Consider the following 23,193-nt stretch of genomic DNA (forward strand, 5'->3'; position numbering starts at 1 on the left):
AGCAGGGAGCTTCTCTATTCAGACTACAGCTCTGCAAGTTCCTTCATTCCTCTGCCTATGTTGGTTGGGGATGTGTCCCTTTCCTCCAATTAATTCTCACACAGTGAAAGCCCAGACGCCAACCCACTGCTGGAAAAGGAAGAAAGATATCTAATACGATCTGCACTTTCCTAAGAGTGTAGAAAGGGGAAGACGGCAGATATACAAGTAAAACTTATGTAGGAGGATTTGTTTAATCTCTGTGTATCATCTGAGGCTGTTCACTTCACTGGGTATAGGAGAGGGTTTGCAACCACTTTAAATATGTTCTAATTCTTCCCAACTTTCTAATCAGTGAGTTTGCAGCCCAGCTTATGTCCTTGTGACCACACACACAGGGTGCGAAGGGAAGTTTCTACAATGAGGGACACATACAGCAATAATCTAACGGATAAAACATGTTGTGGCTGGAATTGGACTTTAGCGTCATTGTATTTAGAATTTAAACATAAAAATCCCATGTACTGCAAGAATTGTAATGTAATGCAAGAATTGCATTATGTTTTAAATGTAACTCTCTCCTTTGATTTTAATTTCAGAAGTATATAACTGACGAATGTTTCTTCTTCGAGCGTCTGGAAGCAAACAACTACAACACTTACCGGTCTCGGAAATACAGTGACTGGTACGTGGCACTAAAGAGAACCGGGCAGTACAAAAATGGATCCCAAACTGGGCTAGGACAGAAAGCTATCCTATTTCTTCCTATGTCAGCAAAAAGCTGATCTTGATGGACATTTGCATTTATAGAAAATAGGAATTTAATTTTTTTAAAAAGTTAGACTATAATCTATATATTTCCAGTTTATAAATGTGACATCAAGTATTAATATTATTCACCAATGTGCCAGTGTTTAAGAATTTAAAAAGTTTTATACATATTCATGTTTTAATATATTTCCAAGTAAAATGACATATGTAAGTAGCAAAGCAAGTATTGTCCTGAGGTATTTTCCATTCCGAAAGAGTTCAAAAGAGTGGTTTAAAAAAATGATAATAATCATTTCTTTTTTTTTTTTTTTTTTTTTTTTTACACTGTTTCAATGTGAAGCTTACTTGAGATCAAGTTTTACTTCATAGGAATCTGGTAAATCCTTGTGGTACAGAGAGTAGAATAAACCTGAGTAAACAGCTGGGAGGGTCCTCACAGTTAGGTCAATATTGTGAAAGCCTTCCTTATAGCCATATAGTAAAAGCTTAGCGATTCTACTGGTGATGGGTGTAGTATGACTTGAGTAGGCAAGCTCCTTCAGGTTCATCCATTCACACCTCAGACACTCATGAGGGCAGAAGTTAATGCTGTAAGATAATGGCTTCAAACGACATATGATGTACATATCTGACTTTCCAAAGGCCCCTGGGTGATTATGCTGCTGTCTTATGCTCAGGAGAGACTTAAACTCTGACTTAATGCCAGTCTCTTCCAGAACTTCTCGAACTGCTGTGGCTCCTGCAAAGTAAAGTGAAACATAACCCTATGAATTTGTGTTCCAATATAATTATAGGTCATAAATGAAACCATTGTATTCTGTTCAAAATCTGTCATATTTTAAATTTACAATTGAATGACACCGCAAACTACATACGATACATTCCATGCAACAATTTTACAAATCTGTGGTATCACTGAAATCCTTGGGCTTCAATATAAAATCTGAACAAGGACTATACAATATCGCCTTACCTACATCCAAAGAGACACTGCCATCTACTCATTAGGGGCAAAGCCACAGTGTCTTCCGGATAGTCCATTCCGTCATCCCTCCCCCCTCTTCCCAGAGAGGTATACCCATTGTGGGTGTAAAGGGGGTGAGTTATTGAAGCTCCCTTTAACATAGTACCCCTACTTATTCACCAAGAAAAGTAGAATGTAAATAAAAACACAACGCAAGTTCTTTATTAGAAAAAAAAAGTCACCCTAATCTATCATCAATCACATTGTCTGGGGATGAAGGTCCACATCAATCACGATGAGCGATGGCCGCCGACCCGCACAAAATACACCTGTCACCCACCAAACCCGACTGCTCCTGTTAGTTGCCGGCGCACAATGACAGCTCCACTCCCCCCCAGCCACAAATGTACACAAAGGTTTACATTAGTGGCTGGGACGTCATAAGGGTGGGCGAGGTCATCTGGTGGTGCGCCTTTATTTACCTTAGCAGGGGGGTGGGGAGCAGAGCTGTCATTCGGTGTGATTGGGTTCGGTGGGTGGTTTTCTCAGCAGCACTCATTCATCGTGATTGATGTGGACCTACATCTCTGGACAACAAGATTAACAAAGTATGTGCATTGGGAGACATTTTTTTTGTTTGTTTATAAAAGACTTGTCAAAAGCTGTGTTTTTATTTACATCTGACTTTTCGTGGTGAAAGAGTAGGGGTACTATGTTAAAGGAAGCTTCCACATTTTGATAAGTCACCCTCACAACCACCAGGCTGCATGCTCATATAATGGTCTGGTATGGATTTTGGGAGGGACCTTGCGTTATTTTTTTTTTTTTTTTGCGTGAGCCACCCAGCCCAATCTATACCAGACCTGAGGACCTGGAATGGATTGGGGGGAGGGAACCTCATGCCATTTTTTAAAAATGTTGCTGTGAAGTCCTCCCAAAATCCATATGAGTTCCGAAGGGCCCGGTATGAATAAGGGGAAGACCTGCACGCGTTTTTTTTTATTTTTTAAATGTTGGCTTTTGTGTTTAAGTTCTGCTGTCAGTGGAGAATCCCTGACTGACAGAAGGGATGAGTCATTGTTGTTAAAGATGCCAATGGGCAGATGTGAAAATGGGTGTAAGCTGATTTAAACGGAATCTTTTTTCTTTGAAAAAAATGTGACAGAACGGATGACACCCGTGTCAAATGGGCCTATGTCTTTCAAACCGGTGTGTGATCCCTTCTAATTTATTATTAAAGATATTCCAATTTTCTTCATGTAAAGGTGTGTTCATGAAATTACAATATGTGGGAAGTCTTAGATCGTTGTCACTTCAGCACCCTGTCCCACGTGACTAAAATACGCAAACAGCACTAGCACAAATAAAAGACTCATGCATGTTATAATAAAAGAGAAAACAAACATATACCAACCAATATCTTCTCCTGGATCAGATAACCCCCCTGGAAATTTCCATGCATTTAGAGTCTGGAATACAAGAACACTTAGTTAGTGCTGTAGTTTACTGTCAGATGTCCTTTAAATGGATTATGGCATGTATTAACATACAGTATAAGCCCCTGTCGTAGTTAGGGGCTATATGCAACATTGTTAAAAAAAAAACCTCAGCAGCCCAGAGCAAGTACACAGACCACAAAAGTCAGAGTAAAGTCAAGTAAAAGCAGTGAAGCAACAGTATCAACTTGATAATCAAGCACATAGTATTTTTTTTACAATTTGAGGTTGGCATTGGCAGCCTTCAGAGTTCTGACATGGCCTATTTCATTCAAAAATGTTATATTATGCACAGGCTAGCTTGACTAAATACAGATGTGGCTAGCGGTATATTGGGAACAAATAGAAATGATGTATGTCAAGTGGTATTTAAATAGATGGGCAATATACTTTAAATTTACTACTGGCAATAATGCAGAGGTTACTGTTAAATATTCACACTGGCCAGGGGGTCAAAGGGGATAATTAAAGATGTATAATATTACTGTACAAATGATAGCAGAAGCTTGACTAAAGCACAACAAAAAGTACTTTATAATTATTATGTATTTATACATTTGTATACAAATTCATACAAGAAAGCGACACACAACAAAAGCTAAACCAAACGGCTCCCCAACCATGGATTTACTAAAAAAAAAAAGAAAAAAAAAAAAAAAGAAATTGCAGTACATGCCATCTAACAGCTGAACAACCAAGTTATTGGCCTTAGCAGAATCCCCAGAAGATAAGCAAATAACATTAGCAAAGTGCAGCTAAGTTCGCATTGGCCACTGCCACTGGTGTTGTCTTCCAATGCAAGACACTGTATAAATGAGACATTAACAATTCAGCTGCTGGATTATGCACCATCCAACAGTCAAATGATCTTTCTACAAATTGTGGCACATACACATTTGCGTTCATGCTTATGTCTATGGAAAAGGCAGGAAGAGCACTCAGCAGACATACCTGGCACCAGCTGGCACCAGAGATTTTAAAAATTGACTAGAAGAAAAATCTAACCAGCCCTCCAAGAAAACTTAGGTGGGGGCTGTGACAGACATAAAAACTTTTCTCAGTCTGATAGCTTGCAGGATTTGGCGAAAGTTCCCTGATGTAAAGGGTAGGAAGACTGTATTAGAAATTTTGGAGAAGACTCAAATGCAAAATGTGCATGTTTGTGCTTGTGGAGAGGAAAGGGGGCATACTTTGCAGATATCCCCTGCACCAGAGAAGACTCTATTAGCAATTTTATAGAAAGTTTCTATTTGCATATTTATATTTTCTCAGCTGGGACAGAAATGTGTTACATTATTGTAAAGGTATTTAGTGCACCCTAATAGTCATAATGCCGCAGGTTCACTTCAGAGCTTTATATTTGGAAAATGATATGATTGCTGTGCTCAAAATTTTATTTTAACATATTTATGTGTTACAACTATTACTAGAACGGTATCCTGACATTGAAACAAAAGCAGGACTCTCCTGCCATATCATCCTGAAGGTTGAGAGAGAAAAGGAATCTTCTTGTATTCCATTAATCCTGGTATTACATTTATACAAGAATAACTGAGCAAAGTGTATGTATGGAATGTTGTGGTTTTGTTACTAGATAAGATGATAGTTAGTACTGTTATGTTTTATGCGCTTGCAAGCCGAGGAATGCCCAAAGGCTTTGTTTTGTACCTATATACTTTAAACCTTTAATAAAAATACATTAAAAAAAAAACAAAAACAAAAAAACAAACAAAAGCGGGCCATCTCAAATTTGTACCGTAAAATCTGAAGATGTAAAACAAGTGACTGGTGCAAAGGCTGACAGGCAACTGGAGATTTTTTAACATATAATGCTGCTAGTTTTATCGCAGGGTATATATATCACTGATATAATTAGGTATATAATCTCCATATCTATTTTGATTAACAAAATACTCCACATTGGATCAAAGTATTAATTCGAATTACACAGATAAGTTTGCCAAAGCATTATCAACTGCAGTACTGTACAGTAACTGCATTTGTGTTGTATGCTGTGTTAGAAGGGGAAGTATAGCCAAAGCTATTTTGGCTGTACTTCTCCTGTAGGTCGCAGGAGTGCAGTTCGTTCTGCACCCCTGCGACCCGTTTTCAGCGAACAGCGAGCTAAAGTCCACTGTCAACTGACATCACTCTGAAAAGATCCGGGCCATATGGTCAGGGTCCACCCAGCAGCCTGGATCGGGACCTGGCGATCCGCTGAGAGCCTGAGCCAGCCCCTCCCGCCCCCTACACAGCCCAGCACTCCAGTGAGTGCTAAAGGGCAGAGCAGTGAGCTGGAGACTGACAGCCCCGTGTCTCTCTGCTCAGAGTGGAGAGGAGAACTGAGCGATCAGCAGTGTTTGTCAGTTCTCACTGCAGAGCCAGCGGGAGACAGATGCAACATTGGATCAATGCTGCATCCACCTAGGTGAACCTAAATGTTTTTTTTTTTTCTTAAAAGTCCATATTTCTCTTTTAATCCCTGTAGGCACAGCTGTTAAAATAGGACACTTGTTACGTTTTCCTAATGCTCAAGGAAAGTTCCCTGGTGAATGATAGAGTATGTTGTGCTATATAGTTCAATCTGTACAAGGTCAGCAAAGCAGTCACTTCCAATAGCTTGGAGCATCCGGCCTTGTTTAAAAAAGCAATTCTGTTCATTTTTATTTGCCTTGCCTGCCAGCCGCTTCACCTAGCAAAAGGCTAACAGCTAAACAGAATGTGGTGGCAGGAGCCATCTTGCTAAATGCACGTCTACACTCAACATATGTCTTTTCAAGCTCTTTAAGGGCCCATTTACATCTCTGTGGTCCGTTAATGTGCGTTATGTCTTTTCATAATGTATGTTGCATTAAGGCAGCCTATTTGAAATGAATGCCCTGCTAATGCACCATAACGTACCTAAAGTCGTGCATGACACTTTTTTTTTCTAATGCCATGCACTACTGTGTTGCAGTGTGCTATAGTGTAGGTGGTGCACACAGTAATGCATGTGTTAACACGATATGGAGGTGTGAATAGGTCCTAGTTAAACTTATGTATCACAATCAGCTGTACCACTCATATAAATGTGATTTTTATAAATATGGAAATCTTTTGGAAGCTGCTATATAAAAAGGGGTATATGTGCCTTGTATTGCCTACAATTTTATCAAAATCACATATCTAATCATTTGAAGAATGTAGATTTATAGTATTGTTCTTTAGTGCACTGATTTCAGTGTTTTTTTTTTACATTTTAAATATTTAATACAGTATAGCTACGTTGTGTTTTATTTAAATATGTATTGTTTTGCTATTCTTTCTTTATTTTTTTTTGGTCTTTTATAAGAAAAATAAGAAGAGTACACACACAGATAACTTTACAGATAATGACAACCAAATCAATGTTAAAATCTATTCCATTATATATTATTGTTAATACTGTATGCTGTACTGTATATAATAAAAACCTAAGACAGCATTTGAAAATCTCATTTGATCTTGATTGTTTTTTCTCATTCTGACCCACTGAGGGTTCAACAGAGACCTGTGGTCTTTATTTCTCCCTGTATTGCTTCTTTTCTGGGTCCACGGTGAGCAATGCTTTGCTTGACTGGCAGTTACAATTAAGTTACTTTTTTACGTACACATATATGCTCCTTCTGTGCACTCATCAAACATGCCAACCAGCAGAGATTGGAGAGGAAGGATAAGTGCAAAGTGATAAATCAGCAATGGATTGAGCAAAAGCAAACTATATTATTCGGGATGAGTATTTCAAGCTCCAGCAGCATTTTCTTACATTCCATCATCCGTTAACAACATATCACTAGGCAACAGCTATATACAACCCCAATTCCAAAAAAGTTGGGACACTGTGTAAAATCTACATAGAAACTGTAATGTTTATTGTTAATGTTAAATGTTTAAACTGGGAAAATGTACCATTTTGCTAAAAAAAATAAGGTCATTTTGAAATTCTTGGCAGCAACACGTCTCAATACAGTTGGGACATGGCAACAAAAGCTGGCAAAATACTTGGTACTTACAAGGAAGAGCTGAAAAAAACAAATTTCAACTAATTAGGTTAATTCGCAATACATGGTGCAAATTTCTTTCCTGCAACCATGGGATGCAGGAAAGAAATGTGCACAATTCCCCCCATCAGAACAGACAGTGTTGACAGGGGAATCAACAATTGTCTTATCCCGGCGTTGGAAACCATCACCAGCAGAAGAAGACAGTGATTATTGCTAGCGGCTATAGCAGCTGCTAGCAATAATCGCAAGATAATCCGTCAGGCTGGTTATACCCAAGCTGATCGATCAACTTGATACATCAAGCCTGCCCATTAATGGTTCAAATCTCCATGTGCACAGTGTCTGGCCAGCCTTAGGGAGTTGGAGTGTCTCAAAAGTAAAGATGGACAGAGGTTCTCTAATCTGTGAAAAGCTGCATCTAAAAATTTCAAACAATTTCAGAATAATGTTCCCCAACGTAAAATTGCAAAGACTAAATATATCATCACCTAAAGTACATAATATCATCAAAAAATTCAGAGAATCTTGAGAAATCTCTGTGCGCAAGGGAAAGAGTAAAACGCAATATTGGATGCCTGTGATCTTCGGGCCTTCAGACGACACTGCATTAAAAACTCGCTGGTTTCTGGCCTAGGCCTATGATGTCATATACTGTATCTCATAAGTCTTAACCTTTTTTTATCTTCTTTCATCTGGAGGAGGGTTTTTTTCGGCTATGTACACCCTCCTGTCTGAATGCAGTACCGGAATAAACCCTGTGGAGACTCCTAGGCAGTCGAAACCTTGGGGACCCCCTTGCAGGTTTCTGGAGGTTTCTTGTGCATGCGCTCTAGTTGGGTAACATTGAACTAAGTAGTGTGCATGTCAGCCACTAAATGGAGATGACAATCACTACTGCACATTACTCATACGTAGGTTGCACCAACATTTTTTGCAAACTGACATCTGAAAGAAGATGAGTTTTTAAGGAACAAACTGTATTGTGAACTTGATGTCTATGGTTTATGTACTTTAAGTTCTTATTGGATACATTACATTAATACAGTACAGTATTTTCTCTATAGAGTCTGTAATGTAAAGGTATGAAGACGAGGACTTAAAATGTTATTAAACCCAGGACCCTGCATTCACTATATCTGGTCTCCCACAGTACACAGAACATGGAAATGCAATTATTTTAGTAAATATAAACTGCTAAATACTTTTACTCATCAGCAGTTTATAGCAGTCTTGGGACTTCTATCAGTGTTTGGCTGAGCGCTGGTTAAAGCTTGTAGGAGGATTTTCATTCTCCTCTGACTGTCCTATGAGGCTACATGACCCCTGACTTTCTACCTGGACAGTGCTGATTGGCCCTGTGATGATCACAAGCACCAAAAAAAAAAAAAAAAAAAAAAAACCCAAAAAAACTCTAGCAATACATATCAAACTGAGCATGTGTAGAGTGCCCCCAAGGCTCAGTACTATCAGCAGATGGATTGGGGATAGTAAAAGAAGGAGAGGATCAGAGAAGACAGGATCAAACAGCTTTTTACACAATATGGATTTACATAATGAAGATTACCCCCTTAGGTTCCACAGTTAGTATAACCAGCATGTTTTACTGCATACACAGACTGATTTTACTGTTGTGGGTTTAGTAACACTTTAAAGTGTTACTAAACCCACAACAGTAAAATCAGTCTGTATATGCAGCAAAGAATGCTTGTTATACTCACTGTGGGACCTAAGGGGGTTAATCCTCTGTGTAAAAAGGCTGTTTGTTCCTGTATGCACAGATCCTCCCCTTCTTGCATTGCCCCCAAAACATGTCCGGATAAGATAGAGTTACTGGAGTCAGGTTGCACATGCTCAGTTCGATGTGTATTGCTAGAGTTTTTTTCTTGGAAGAGTGCATGTGATCAGCACAGGACCAATCAGCACTGTCCAGACAGAGGGTCAGGGGTCCTGCATCCAGACAGGACAGCTAGTGCAGTATGAAAACTCCTCCTACAAGCTTTAACCAGGCACTGATAGAAGTCACAAGATTGCTATATACCGCTGAGAAAAGATATTTAGCAGTTTGTATTTACTAAAATAATTGCATTTCCATATTCTGTGTACTGTGGGAGACCAGATATAGTGTATGCAGGGTCCTGGGTTTAGTAACACTTTAACTGCTAACTTAAAAAAAAACTCAAAATGTGTAATATACTTCAATAACATTGCTGTGACCTGCGAATACTTGTGGTGCCACTCTAAGCAAAGAAAGGGAATGTATATAGTCCCGCTGGTACTCAGAAATGGGGTCCTGGCTGAAAATATCCCCATCCAGTAGTGTATAGCAAACTGAGAAAGATTGCCGCATAACTCTATCCAGCCTATGTGGTAAACGTATGTAAGATGGCCTCAGCCTTTCACCACTCCACAAGCCATACCCTCTTACATGTTTCGCCCTGCCCACGCGTGCTCTATGACTAAGCCCCGGTCAAACATGTCAGAAGGTATGACTTGTGTAAAGGTGCAAGGCTGAGGCCATCTTACACACGTTTACCACATAGGCTGGATAGGGTTGAGCAGCAATGAATAACATTGCTGTTTAGTCTGCATGTTTTCGGGAAGGAATATTTGCTCCCGTAGCTTGTTCAAGTGCACATTATGAAAGTACCTCTATGTTTACATGCTTTAGGTATAGAAATAGCTACATTATAAATACTTTAATTCTGTTACCTTAGTTCTGAGAAACCCTATGAAAATGTACAGTAAAATTAGAAGAAAGACAGAATAGATTTTTTTATATTTATGTGTTAATGGCATACTGGTATTAAATAAGAAAATGGAACAACTGAAACAAGCAATAACAAATACTGTAGATTACAGTTTCCAAGACTAATTTTTATCATGACTTAATTTAGTCTGCAAGACAAAAGAACTTCTTTCTAGTCACTGCCAAGTGTAGTGCTCATCATGAATAATGGCCAGAAAAGACTTGGGGCCCGGCTAAAGGATTTACACTGAGCTGCTTACACAAAACAAAAGTATATATTTTCTGGAATGCTGCATCCCTTCAAACACTATAAAAGTTAACAAAATTGTGTCTGTTATTATTATAAAACACACAAGCCAAGCAAGATATTACCAGCCCTCATGAACTATGCAATGAGGCATACAAAATTTCAATGAGAAAATGCAGTTTGCATTGTCATGGCTGAAAGAAAGCTCCGGGCGAAGTACAGAGCCCAGCAAATATGTAAACGAAAAGCAATGCATGTGTCTGCTTTTTGGAAATGGTGTGAAAGAAGAAATAATGTTCTATAAAACCTTGGACCTGCTGCGGGAAATGAAGATGATTATTCGTAGCACCCTTCTTTGTATTCTGGATACCAAAGCAGCCAATACACACAATTAACATAGCATGGGCAATAAATCCCCCTTATCCCCTTCCCTTGATTAGAATAACTTGTTTTTAGATTTTGCAAAGAAATAGGGAAAGTGCAGCTGCTGCAACAGTGCCCCTCAACCCCTAAAACAGGGGACTTCTGATAGGGACACCATATCCTGGTTACTGGCTTTGTTTCTCCTCCTTCCACCTCCATTGCCTCTCTAGGTCTGAGAGTCCTTCCATCACATTGCTAGACCAATAAGGAGGCAATGAATCAGCAGAGGACAGAACCAAGTACTGGTCTTCAAAATAAAATTGCTCTTTGCATAACAGAGTGATTAAAGTTTTGTTCAAAGTGGTTGTAAACCCACCTAATGATTATCAGGCAATCCCCTGTCTTCTATAATGCTAAGTGTCCTGTAAATGTGCCTTATTAAAAAAATGCTGTTCTATACCTTATTTGCTGGCGTCACTCACGTGACCGGCCAGCTCTCCCCTCTCCCAATCTGACAGCTAGAGTGGGAGGGGCAGAGAATCCCCCGCTGACATCAGTTGGGAGGAGGAGAGAGGTGGCCAGTCACGTGGGCGGCGCTAGCAAATAAGGTATAGAACAGCATTTTTTTAATAAGGCTCATATACAGGACACTTAGCATTATGGAAGACTGGGGATTGCCTGATCATTTTTAAGGTTTTTCAGCAGTGGTGGGGAGGGGCAGGCCCTGACACAGAGCTGACAGGCAGGGAGGGAGAGGGGAGAGCACAGAGGAGAGCTGCAAATGACAGAGGCATGTAAACTGACCACGGTGTCAGGGCACAGCAGCCATGATAAACTGTGGTCACTTTACGGGGTGGGGGGCAGAACCAGGCAGGATAGGTATTTCAGGTGATACAGGGGGCCAAATTATTCATACTTTAAAGTAACAAGATACATTTTTTTTTTAGGATAGCACTTTAAGCTTAACAGAGAGGAGCGCTGCAGGCAATTACTCTTGGCTTTGATGTCCTGCATGTTATGTGGCCAGTGCTAAACATAAAGAAAATGGTTGTCAGGGTTCCCTGTGTGCACCACTTCTCTCCTAAGGTTTCTGTGAGATGCATTTCCCATGACTGGCATTTACAAAGGTAATGTCATCATGCTTTTTCTTCAGAAAACAGAAGGGTTTATTTGTGCACAAACTATCCATAGAAACTAGCAAAATTTGAGAAACTGTGCGGAGACAGAAATACAGAGCAACCTGAAAAGTCAAGAATTCAAAGTGGAAGGAAGGAAGCTATGCAGAGCAATAATATATAATAAAGTGTTGTAATAAAAACAAGAAAAAAATGCAAATTCAAATATAATGATCCAGTGGAGGTACTGAGTAACATAGCCAGTTCCTATTTTACATCTCTTCATAAATACGGCCTTGTAGACTATCACTGAGGTAGTGTTATGAAAGTGAATAATTATGACAACATTCTGTACGGTCCGTAGTTGTACAGAACATAAAGGCTGCAATTCATGGTAATTAAAGTGTTACTAAACACACAACAGTAAAATCAATCTGTATATGCAGTAAAGCATGCTTATTAAACTCACTGTGAAAACTAAGGGGTTAATCCTCTGCATTGTGTAAAAAGGCTGTTTAATCCTGTCTTCCTTGATCCTCCCCTTCTTCCACTTTCCCCAATATATCTCCTGATAGTACAGAAGCTAGGGGACAAGTTGCACATGCGCAGTTTGGTGTGTATTGCTAGAGAGTTTTTTTTTTCTTAGGAGAGTGCATGTGATGAGCACAGGGCCAATCAGCACTGTCCAGACAGAGGGTCAGGGGTCCTGGATCCTCATGGGACAATCATGGGAGAATGAAAACTCCTGCTACAAGCTTTACCCAGACACTGATAGAAGTCACAAGACTGCTCTAACTCCTGATGAGAAAAGGTATTTAGCAGTTTATATTTACTAAAACTATTGCATTTCCATCTTCTATGTACTGTGGAAGACCAGATATAGTGAATGCAGGGTCCTGGGTTTAGTAACACGTTAAGAAAGCTAACACATACATTTAAATTGGACCTTGCAGTAATGTGCATGGTTCGCATACACTGCCCAGACCCCTTTCCTCTTTAAAAATCACCTGCTGTTAGTAGGCGTGAAAGGTACCTTACGCCTATGTTTTCCCTGAGGTATCTATGGGAAAGTAACAGCCTCATCCTTCCAAGAAAATCTGGGGGAATTCAGAACAGCAAAAATGTCACAGATTGCAGTTGTTTCTGCAATTGACTGGAGTGTCTTCTCGTGAGAACTCGCCTGGTCTGCATTCCACAGAAATCTTCTAGGAGGGGTGGTGACATCATGCCTAACGATGCAAAAGTCAGGAGTAAGGTAAGTATAACATCAAACTTTTTCCTTTTTTTAAAGCACATTTCACACCTAAAGAGAAGGGGCACAGACAGTATATGTTGATCTTGCATTGTGCTGCAAGGTCTTCTTAAAAGGGTTGTAAAGGTTGTTTTTTTTTTTTGTTTTTTTTTTTAAATAACAAACATGTTATACTTACCTGCTCTGTGCAAGGGTTTCGCAAAGAGCGGCCCCCGATCTTTCTCTTCTGGGGTCCCTAAGCGGCGCTCCTGGCGCCTCTTCTCGAGTGCCCCCATTGTTCTAGGCGGGCACGCTCCAGAGTCCTGCTGCTGGGTCCATTGCCACAGACAGCAGGACTCGGCCCCCCCCCCCCGGTCACTAGATTTGATTGACAGCAGCGGGAGCCAATGGCTGCTGCTGCTATCAATCTATCCAATGAGGACCCGAGATAGTGGCTGGAGCTGGTGTGCTCGTCCCCATCACTGGAAACATTGGGTTCAAATAAGTAAAAGGGGGGTTCTGGGGGGCAGCTGCACTACAGAAGGTTTGTCATCGTAATGCATAGAATGCATTAAGGTGATAAACCTCAAGGGTTTAAAACCCTTTTTAAGGGACGCTGTACCCAAACAAAACTGATGTCCTTTTTTTCCCCACAAATAGAGCTTTCATTTGGTCATATTTGATTACCTCTGCGGTTTTTATTTTTTGAAAGTGCGTCAATTTTGAAAAAAGCCCAATATTTTAAACTTTTTGCTATAATAAATATCCAAAAAAAATAATAAAAAAAAAACAAAATTTCTTCATCAGTTTAGGCCAATATGTATTCTTCTACATATTTTTGGTAAAAGAAAAAATCACAAGTGTATATTGATTGATTTGCGCAAAAGTTAAAGCGTCTACAAAATATGCGATATATTTATGACATTTTTAGTCGAGGTACGCATCTTCACTGGCCTAACGATTCAATTCAATTACGATTATCAGGTCTACGATTCATCAAGATTACTGCGCACGGTTTTCATAAAAAAAAATTCAAGCACTCAGAACTCCATTTTTTTTTTTTTATCTGTTCTTAAAAAAACACACCACAACAGACATGATACAGGAGGTGGTCAGAGACTGCAGACATGCTACAAGACATGATCAGAGACTGCAAACATAATACAGGAGATGGTCAGAGAGTGTGTGGACATGGTACAGGAGATGGTCAGAGACTGCAGACATGGTACAGGAGATGGTCAGAGACTGCAGACATGGTACAGGAGATGGTCAGAGACTGCAGACATGGTACAGGAGATGGTCAGAGACTGCAGACATGATACAGGAGATGGTCAGAGACTGCAGACATGATACAGGAGATGGTCAGAGACTGCGGACATGATACAGGAGATGGTCAGAGACAGCGAACATGATGTGTCAAGTAGCCAGCATTGGGTTCTAATGCGCTGCTGCTGCCATGAAGACAGAGACCAGCGCTGCCAATAGCGGTGCCAGGACAGCAACCCTGGTTGTTCGCCCACTGGTGCACTGTCGGAGGATTCCCCCATCCACCTGGAATGTGTAGATGGGGGAATTGGATAATTTTTTTTTTACCAGTGTAATGACCAAACGAAAAAAAAAAACGATCAATATATGGGCTGCATAGGTGGCTTAGTGCTAACTGGATCTTGGAAGAACAGAGTGGGGGAGGGAGACAGATAGGGAGAGAAAGGGACAGTTCAGCGATCAAAGTGTAATGCAACATGCAATTCTCACTCATTCAGGGACGAGGTCCCCGTTCACACAGCTTGGAAAGTGGAGCTGCTGACTGTTCTTCATATCTCAGCACCCCCCCCCCCCCCTCTCTCTCTCTCCTTCACAGCTGTACGTCGGGATAGGAGAGTGGGTGGGCCGGCCGGGCAGACACAGGGAGAGAGAGGAGGAGGAAGGGCAGCTGTATGCAATGCATCGTGATCTCCCGTCCGTTGCTGGGAGGGGGGAGTGAACTTCGTTGGGCTGTGTGAGAGACGAGTGTCAGAGACACTCCACTCAGCTGCAACCACCGGCCCCTAAATGTAAACACTGATTCTCCTGTCCTACGGACGGGAGAATCAGTCTGTTTTCTCAAACTGTCACAGGGATAATGGGAGGCTGGAAACACTGCATTGCCCCCCACAGTGCAGGATCTCCAGGGACTTCGGCAACCCTGATTGTTCCGCCACTCCCACGGATGCGATGACAGCTACAGTGATCTGTCTCACAGCTCCGTGGGGCTCTGCGCCCTGCACATCGGGGAGATGAGAGGGGTCATTGTCTAGTGTCTGAGGAGGGGGGAGAGCCTGGGTGGGGGCAGCATGCTGAGGCGACATCTCCCATTGACGGGGAACGGCGCCAGGCTCAGCCAGCCGATCGGTGGCTTGTCATCCCCAGCAGACACTGCTGTGCGGGGGGAGGGGGAGGAGCCGGAATGATGTCATGCATAATCGATTATGCTGGATACCGCATTGATGCCAAATCGCGAAGGGCAGAATCGTGATGCATCGATGCGGCGATCATTTTCAACACCCCTAATTTTTAGTATTCATTTTTTTTAATAGTACTAGCAGTGATCAGCAATTCTTAGTGGGAAAGCGACACTGCGGCGGACAGATCGGACACGTTTGACACTTTTTTGGGATCATTGACATTTATACAGCGATCAGAGCTAAAAATAGCCACTGATTACTGTATAAATGTCACTGACAGTGAAGGGGTTAACACTAGGGGGCGATCAAGGGGTTAAGTGTGTCCTAGGGAGGAGTTTCTAACTGTCGGGGGAGTGGACTGACAGAGAGAGATTGCTGTTCCTGATCACTAGGAACAGCAGATCTCTCTATACTTCCCTGACAGAACAGGGATCTGTCTGTTTACATTGACAGATCCCCGTTTTGGCTCTCTGGGGCAATCGCGGGTCACCGGACATCGTGGCCGCTGGCCACACGCATCGGCTCCGGCATCGCACGCGTGCCCTATAGCCCTTAAAGCGCCCGCCGTACAGCTACTGCAATTCGCGCAGGGGAGCCACCCTGCCACCGTATAACGACGGCGGCTGGTCGGCAAGTAGTTAAGATCATTGTTTATAACAATGTGTGGAATGTTCATGCTATGCTTTTTACCCCCTTAGTATTACAAAGTGTGGCCTTTTTGAAGCGATTAAGCTTACCTTGTTTTTGTCCTGTACAACAAGTACTTTCCCAGTATCCTCATCTAAAACAGCGCCTGAAAGAGATCACAGTTCACATACTAAAGTCAGGTACCAGGTACAGATCAAACTTTTTAAAGCGATACAGGAAATACCAGTTGCAGAACACTAAATGTTCTTTTTTTCCTCAGAAAATCAACTACAGTTGAAGCCGTTTCAATTCATCTTCATTATACATGCCTTCACATATAAATGGAGAACTTAACATAACTACACAGATCAAATACATATATGTGTAGCGCTACCTCATAGGAGCGGTTGATTTTAACCGGTTCTTCCTCAAACAGTGCACAGGCTACCAATCACTGAAGCAACAGTCCACTCACTCTGGCTCCAAGAAACAGTATAGGGGTTGTCTTTTACGATTGCTTGTAGAATTATTGGGAGAGAGGTTGGGTGGTATGGATACTCCAAAAAATTCTGGCTTGTAACAGGAGGACACAATTCACTAGGTGAAACTTCTTTGAGCAGTCTTTAAACCAGGAACAAAGGGGGAAGGCCAGGACTGGGACCCTGTATGAGCGGTCTCAGAGAAAGCTACTGCTGGCATCTCAAAAGTAGAACAACACACAGTCACTAGGATCCTGGGCTCAACTCAGTACTCACAATGTCCCAGGGCAGCTACACGCCTTCCAGCCTCCACCAGGCATGCTTCAGTGAGTTCTTCAGACCAGATCATTCAGTGGAACTGCATAGTAAACTAGGGATACTGCATAGTTAATTAGGGATACCCCCCCCCCCCCAGCTCTGCCATAGCTGGGACCTCAATGAACATCATCAGACTCCAACAGAGTTGTCTCAAAGGGTAACAGCCCCCGAGACTGGGAACTTTTCCAGCAGGACAAGAACATGTCTGCACCAGACTCCAGACAATTTATGTTTGCCCCAGCCACCTACTGGACACACCTACCCAGGGATTGGCTGCAGCACACTAAATATTCAAGCTGCCCATTTGACTCTCCTGACCCTCTATGTTCTGGAAGCCTCCAGAATGCAGGAGGAAGCAAACAAACCTGAAGCCTGTGAGATCTAGAACAGCCCAGATAAATCAATAGCTGCTCCAATGATTACAGAGGAGCCAAAAATAATTAAACCCTTAAGGTTTTTACCTTAATGTATTCTATGCATTAAGATGAAAAACCTTCTGTAGTGCAGCAGCCCCCCAGTGCCCCCCTTTTACTTATCTGAATCTGATCTTTCCAGCGACGAGAACGAACCCAGCAGCTCCAGCTGCTGTCTCTGTCCTCATTGGATAGATTGATAGCAGCAGCAGCTATTGTCTCCCACTGCTGTCAATCAAATCCAGTGACGCGGGAGCCGGGGCTGAGTCCTGCTGTCTGTGTCAATGGAAGCAAGCAGCAGGAATCAGGAGCGCGCCCACAAGGGTGACCCCTTGGAATGCGGGTCTCAGAGATGGGCACTCAATGTGGGGAGGAGCCAGGAGCGCTGCTGGGGGAACCTAGAAGAGGAGCATCGGGGCCACTCTGTGCAAAAACCCTTGCACATAGGAGGTAAGTATACCATGTTTGTTATTTAAAAAAAAAAGAACCTTTACAACCCCTTTAAATGCACCTATTATCTTAGCAACCAACCTAAGAGGGTGCTACGTATAGGTACCGGTTTACCTGCCAAACATTTGTATTTCTGTCCATCCAGTCCTGAGATTTATAAAGCTCTTCCACATAGCACAGCCCTATCTAATCTAATTTTTCCCTGCTGCAGTTTCACTTTTACTTTCAGGACCCTCTGGACAGAGAAATGAGAAGCAGCACAGTGATTAACTTATTTCTATGTCAATCTGCTCTCTCCCCCTATCAGCATGCATTTTGCACTGCAACAGGCTGGCTCCTTGTGCTGCTTCCCCCTCCACCTCATTGAGCTCTGCTGTACAGACTGTACTGGAAATGAGATTTATACCAAGTCAAACACAGGTACTTACACTGCTTGCAATGAAAAAAAAATATTATGATGTAACAATAATTATAGAGCTGCATTAGTTTGTGCCTTTTATATCTGCCTAGAGTTCATGTTTAATAAGAACAAGGATTTCATCTTGGCTTGCTTTTTATGTTATATTTACTAAGAAATAACTTTTTTAATATATATATATATATATTTTATTTACCTCAATATAAAAGTGATTTATGACAAATTGGGTTACCAGTCAGTTTACTACAGGAAAAGAAACATGTAGTAACATGTCTTCCTTAACTTCAACCATAATATCTTAATGTGCTGCCCTCTGCTGGTCAAAATCCATAACAACAAAAACAATTCTGTTTTTTTTTTTTCTGAAAAAAATATTTGATAACATATAAAAATATATAATTAAATCTAATATAATAAATACTTCTTTTTAAACTAGTTTTTTTTAATCAATTAGTGTTATATTAAAACCCACAAAGAATTGTTCCATTAACCATCTCTTTGAAGCAAGCCTTATGAATCAGCTTATAACACTGGTTAAAATAAAGATACAGAATTTATTGGGGTATGGTGTTGTATTTAAATGTCCTGTAGGCACTCCAGTTACACTATTAACATTAAATGACACATGTAGCCCAATCATGACACTACCTGCTTGGAGTTTGCATGTTCTCCCTGTGCTTACGTGGGTTTCCTCCAGGCACTCCGGTTTCCTCCCACACTCCAAAGACATGCGGGTGGGTAATTTGATCCTGTCTAAATTGTCCCTAGTATGTATGAATGTGAGTTAGGGATGTTAGAGTGTAAGCTCCTTGAGGGTAGGGACTGATGTGAATGTACAATGTATATGTAAAGCGCTGCGTAAATTGACGGCGCTATATAAGTACCTGAAATAAATAAATACATAAATAATGTAGCTATGCTACCATGTTATGTTTCATACAGTTAGGTCACAGCTGGAGCATTGTGTGTATAAGGCATGTAAAATTCATGTTAGTGGTCTGCCAGATTCAAAATTGTTAGTTTAGTGGTCTGTAAAGTTGGCGACCACTGCTCTAAAAAGTGAAAAAGAATATAAACAGCGCTGGCAGAAAATATATTACTCTGAACAATTCAATGACATGATAATTAGTGCTATGTGAATCCAAATTGTAAACATATAATACACACACTCTATAAAGTGCTCGGTGCTCATGAAATACATTAAATAAAGTGCAACAGTGCTCCAAACTTGGAAAGTGTTAAGTGCCACACTCCCGCTTTGGTGACCCCACTCACCAAAATGAATGGACCCTCAGCTTTGCAGTCTGGGGTTGACAAAGCTGTGATCTAAAGATCTGGGGTATGTGGAATGTTGCTCAGAGGTTCCTCCAGAATAAATTCTTATAACAGAGAAGATTCGCCACACTTTGTAGATAGGGAAATAGGGAAACAGAGAGGGAACTCATAATGAAATACCGCTTGGATAAAATGAAAAGCGCAAACTAGATGCCACTTACAGGATAGCGGTCAAAAACAGGCATCGGTTAGAAATCATCTGAGTCAGCTGCTGGTTAGCGCGCGTTCCACGGAGGCGGAAATTGCGTCGATGGTTTGGCGTGAACCGGAAGTACATCGATGCGTTTCGCCCCTCCTCCAGGGCGTCAGCAAAGACCACTACTCTAGTCCAACTTGACATTTAAGGATGGTTCAGAAGATAGTCTACCTGTTGAACAGTTAATATTTTTGTCCTTGCATTTGTTTTCTAGACCTTGCTGCCTTGTTAGCTTAATCCCTACTGCTACTATCCTTTCACCTCATGGTGCTGAATCAACCTGCCAAAATACAGGTTGTGATTGCAGGAAAGAAAATTGCACCATCTATAGCCTGTCTAAGTGTTACTACAGTCTGCTTTATGTTTTTAGGAATAGGGTGACAGAATCTGAAGATACACTGATTTATCACTTTTTGATTCTACCAATTATCTACATGTGGATCTGCAGAGAATCAGAGTTCAGGAAAACAGACACTTATGTTTCAGGGATGAATGGTTCTTTGCAGAGGGAACATTTTTGCATGCATAGCTCTGGCTTTCAAACTGGTTTGCTCATTACTGGCATACTGTACATGTCTAATGCATCCATATACGCACACACACTACAGCATCATAGGATGGGTGCACTGCGTAGAATTAAAGTTGAAGTTCAGGTTTGATCATTTTTACATAGTTACATTAGTACACTTTGCACAGTGTTTACCATCTACTGGTATACCATCTTATGCTTGGAAATGCTTTTAAGCCCATCTTTAGGCAAAAATTAAAATGACACAATGTATAGCCATTGTTGTACTGTACATTGGTGCCGTGTACTAAACCATAATCCCAACCCATACAGCCATATCCCCTCTTATAATCCAATTTAACTAAAGCAGAATAATTTCTTGCCCTGGGGACCACACACTTTTTGGAGATCATTGGCTGCACATTGACCAGTTCCCTTACCGCCCGTGTGTAGTTCTTTTGTTGATGTAAACACCTCAGTTTGATTAGTCTGATGGGAGCGATTATCGTAATACCAATGTCCTCAACCAGCCTGAAGTGTTTCTGCTCATGACTCTTTCTACTGCACCCAAAATTATGCCCAAGAACAGGAAACAGGGGCAGGGAATCATGGGACATGTCATCCAATATACATTGGTGGAAATTACGTGACTATGATAAACACACCTTCCTCCTGGAATACGAATATGGCTAAGAGAGGAGAGGTGTTTAATTACATTTTTCTCTTCTTTGAAGCAGGTAATTACTAACATTTTATTTCAATGAATTTCTGGATGGGCAGTTCTTTTAGTTGCAAGCTGTATTAAAGTACTTGCAACTAAACAACTGGGTACAGTTTGTGATGCTTTTTTATTTACACTAATATTTACATTTTCAGGACAAGCTTTTGGGGTGTTCCCCTTTTCTGGGTCTAATCAGTACTCCTTGGCCCGAGAAGAACTCCCAGTAAGCTTGTCCTGAAAATGTAAATGTTAGTGCAAAATATAAAAATAAAAAAGTATTATGGACAGTACTCAGTTGGTTTTGTTGCAAGTGCACAAATATCGCTACAATCACCTCAAGCTGGATGGGCATAGGTACTACATGGGATGTCAGTAATCATCGCATGTGGCAAAACTAGGTCTGCTTATAAGACAGTTGCCTGAGCAGGAGCAATATTAGCAAATATATATAAATCACACATAATGGGTAATGGGGTCACCGTAAAACTAATCTCTAGCCTGCTTGCAGGATACCCACATGGATAAGAACAGTCACTGGCAGTGGTGTCATCTGTTTACACTGTTCTGTGCAAATGTAATGCAACGTGTGGTTACCAGTTCCACCTGGCAGCACTGGGGTTGTTGGTTCGAATCCCAATCACGACACTACCTGCCTGGGGTTTGTATGTTCTCCCTGTGCTAGTGCGGGTTTCCTCCAGATACTCCAGTTTCCTCCCACACTCCAAAGACATGCTGGTAGGTTAATTGTATCCTGTCCAAATTGGCCCTAGTATGTGTATGAACGTGAGCTAGGAATCTTGAACTGTAAGCTCCTTGAGGGCAGGGACTGATATGAATGTACAATATATATGTAAAGACGCTAAGTACCTGTAATAAATAAAGTAACTCAAATAAAGCACCGTCAATGTATACAGTGCTTTACATTGTGCACTTACATCAGTCTCTGACCTCAAGTAGCTTACAATCCAAGGTACCCAAAGCCTAGTACACACGGGCCGAATGTTGGAATTTGGCGCATGTGTATGGCAGAAGCCGGCCGGTTTCTGTCGAAGGCTCGTGACTGAAAAAGCTCTGCCAACAAGCTACCGATCAGCGACCAATGGCTGAGAGCGCTGACCAGAGTGTTCTGGCACGGGGGGTGCAACGTCTCCCTGTCAGAACACAATAGCACAGCAGGGGAGATCGCTGTACTAACATTGGATTGTTAGTACAGCGGAATCGACGTGAGCTGTCAGTTTTTGAGTTTTCAGTTTGAACGAAAAAAACTAGTGTGTATATGATGGTGTGTATGAGGCTTAACTCACATTCATACATACACATACTAGGCCCAATTAAGGCTGGCCATACATGGTTGCCAATTTACCATGGGTTGCAGGAAAGAAATTTGCATGATTCCACCATCAACACAGACACTGCTGACAGGGGAACTCCTCCTGCCAAGCAATTGTTTGATCCTTGAAGGGGGGCGGGCGGGGGAAGCCGCCCTGGCTGGGAGAAAACAGTGATAATTGCTAGCGGCTATAGCAGTTTCCAGTAACGCTTCGAATCTTGGTCAGTCTTAGACAGCAGCCAATAAACCTTGAGCGGAGTTAGTAACCTTAGATTGTAAGTAGGGTTGTTCCCCTAACAAGAGACATAAACTACTAAGAGAGCTGTACCACCACAAAGCAGAGGTAGTTTTTTTACAGGAAACCCATTTTTCGTGGGATGCAAATATAAAACTCTATTCTAAATACCTCCCATCTTGGTTCTACAGTGATTCTTCAACAAAGCGAGCAAAGGGGGTGGCAATTGGTTTCGGGAAAAATGTTAATTTCCGCTTGATAGATAGGAAGAGTGACCCTGAGGGGCGATTCCTGTTTTTGAAAATTAGGATAGGAGTGAGAATCCTCACCCTTGCCAATATCTACTGCCCGAACAGAGACCCATCAAAATTTTTGATGAGGGTCCTAAATGAGTTACTGGAATTTAGAGAAGGGGAGGTGATCGCAGCAGGGGACTTCAATTTCTGTTTTGACCCACCACTAGATAGCTCATCAAATGCACGGGGGATGAGTAAAGACACCCTGCGAAGAGTTGGGAAAAAACTGCATGAATGTCAGTTGTTAGACATGTGGAGGATTCAGCATGCGGGGGTCAGGGATTATTCCTTTTTCTCCCCCGTGCATAACACACACTCCAGATTGGACTATCTCCTGGTGGATCATCGATTGGTGGATTCAGTAGTAGAGACCAAGATTGGGATCCGATCACTGTCAGACCACGCCCCCGTTACGATGAAATTAAAACTAAAAGAAGTGCATAAACCTCCGTTTACTTGGCGCCTAAATGAGAACCTAATTAAAGACCC

At 41.5% G+C, this 23,193-nt stretch overlaps 2 protein-coding genes across 4 annotated transcripts in view; one reads left to right on the plus strand and one right to left on the minus strand.

The window, feature by feature from the left end:
* The window catches only part of FGF2 (fibroblast growth factor 2), an 81,962-nt gene extending 78,041 nt beyond the window's left edge, over window positions 1-3,921 (plus strand). The window contains exon 3 of the mRNA XM_073603597.1: window positions 579-3,921. Within this exon, the coding sequence (XP_073459698.1) occupies window positions 579-764 (186 nt within the window). The 3' untranslated portion in view covers window positions 765-3,921. The remainder of the gene's footprint in view (window positions 1-578) is intronic.
* The window catches only part of NUDT6 (nudix hydrolase 6), a 34,398-nt gene continuing 11,535 nt past the window's right edge, over window positions 331-23,193 (minus strand). For 2 of the 3 annotated variants that reach the window (XM_073603566.1, XM_073603575.1), the window contains exons 3-5: window positions 16,116-16,171; window positions 3,129-3,183; window positions 331-1,489 (exon numbers count right to left, since the gene is read on the minus strand). In XM_073603566.1, coding sequence (XP_073459667.1) covers window positions 1,092-1,489; window positions 3,129-3,183; window positions 16,116-16,171 — 509 coding nt within the window. In that variant the 3' untranslated portion in view covers window positions 331-1,091. The remainder of the gene's footprint in view (window positions 1,490-3,128; window positions 3,184-16,115; window positions 16,172-23,193) is intronic. The other variant, XM_073603584.1, reaches the window with a different exon arrangement.

Source organism: Aquarana catesbeiana, linkage group LG01 (assembly GCF_042186555.1).
Source record: "Aquarana catesbeiana isolate 2022-GZ linkage group LG01, ASM4218655v1, whole genome shotgun sequence".
In the NCBI taxonomy this organism is placed as follows: domain Eukaryota; kingdom Metazoa; phylum Chordata; class Amphibia; order Anura; family Ranidae; genus Aquarana; species Aquarana catesbeiana.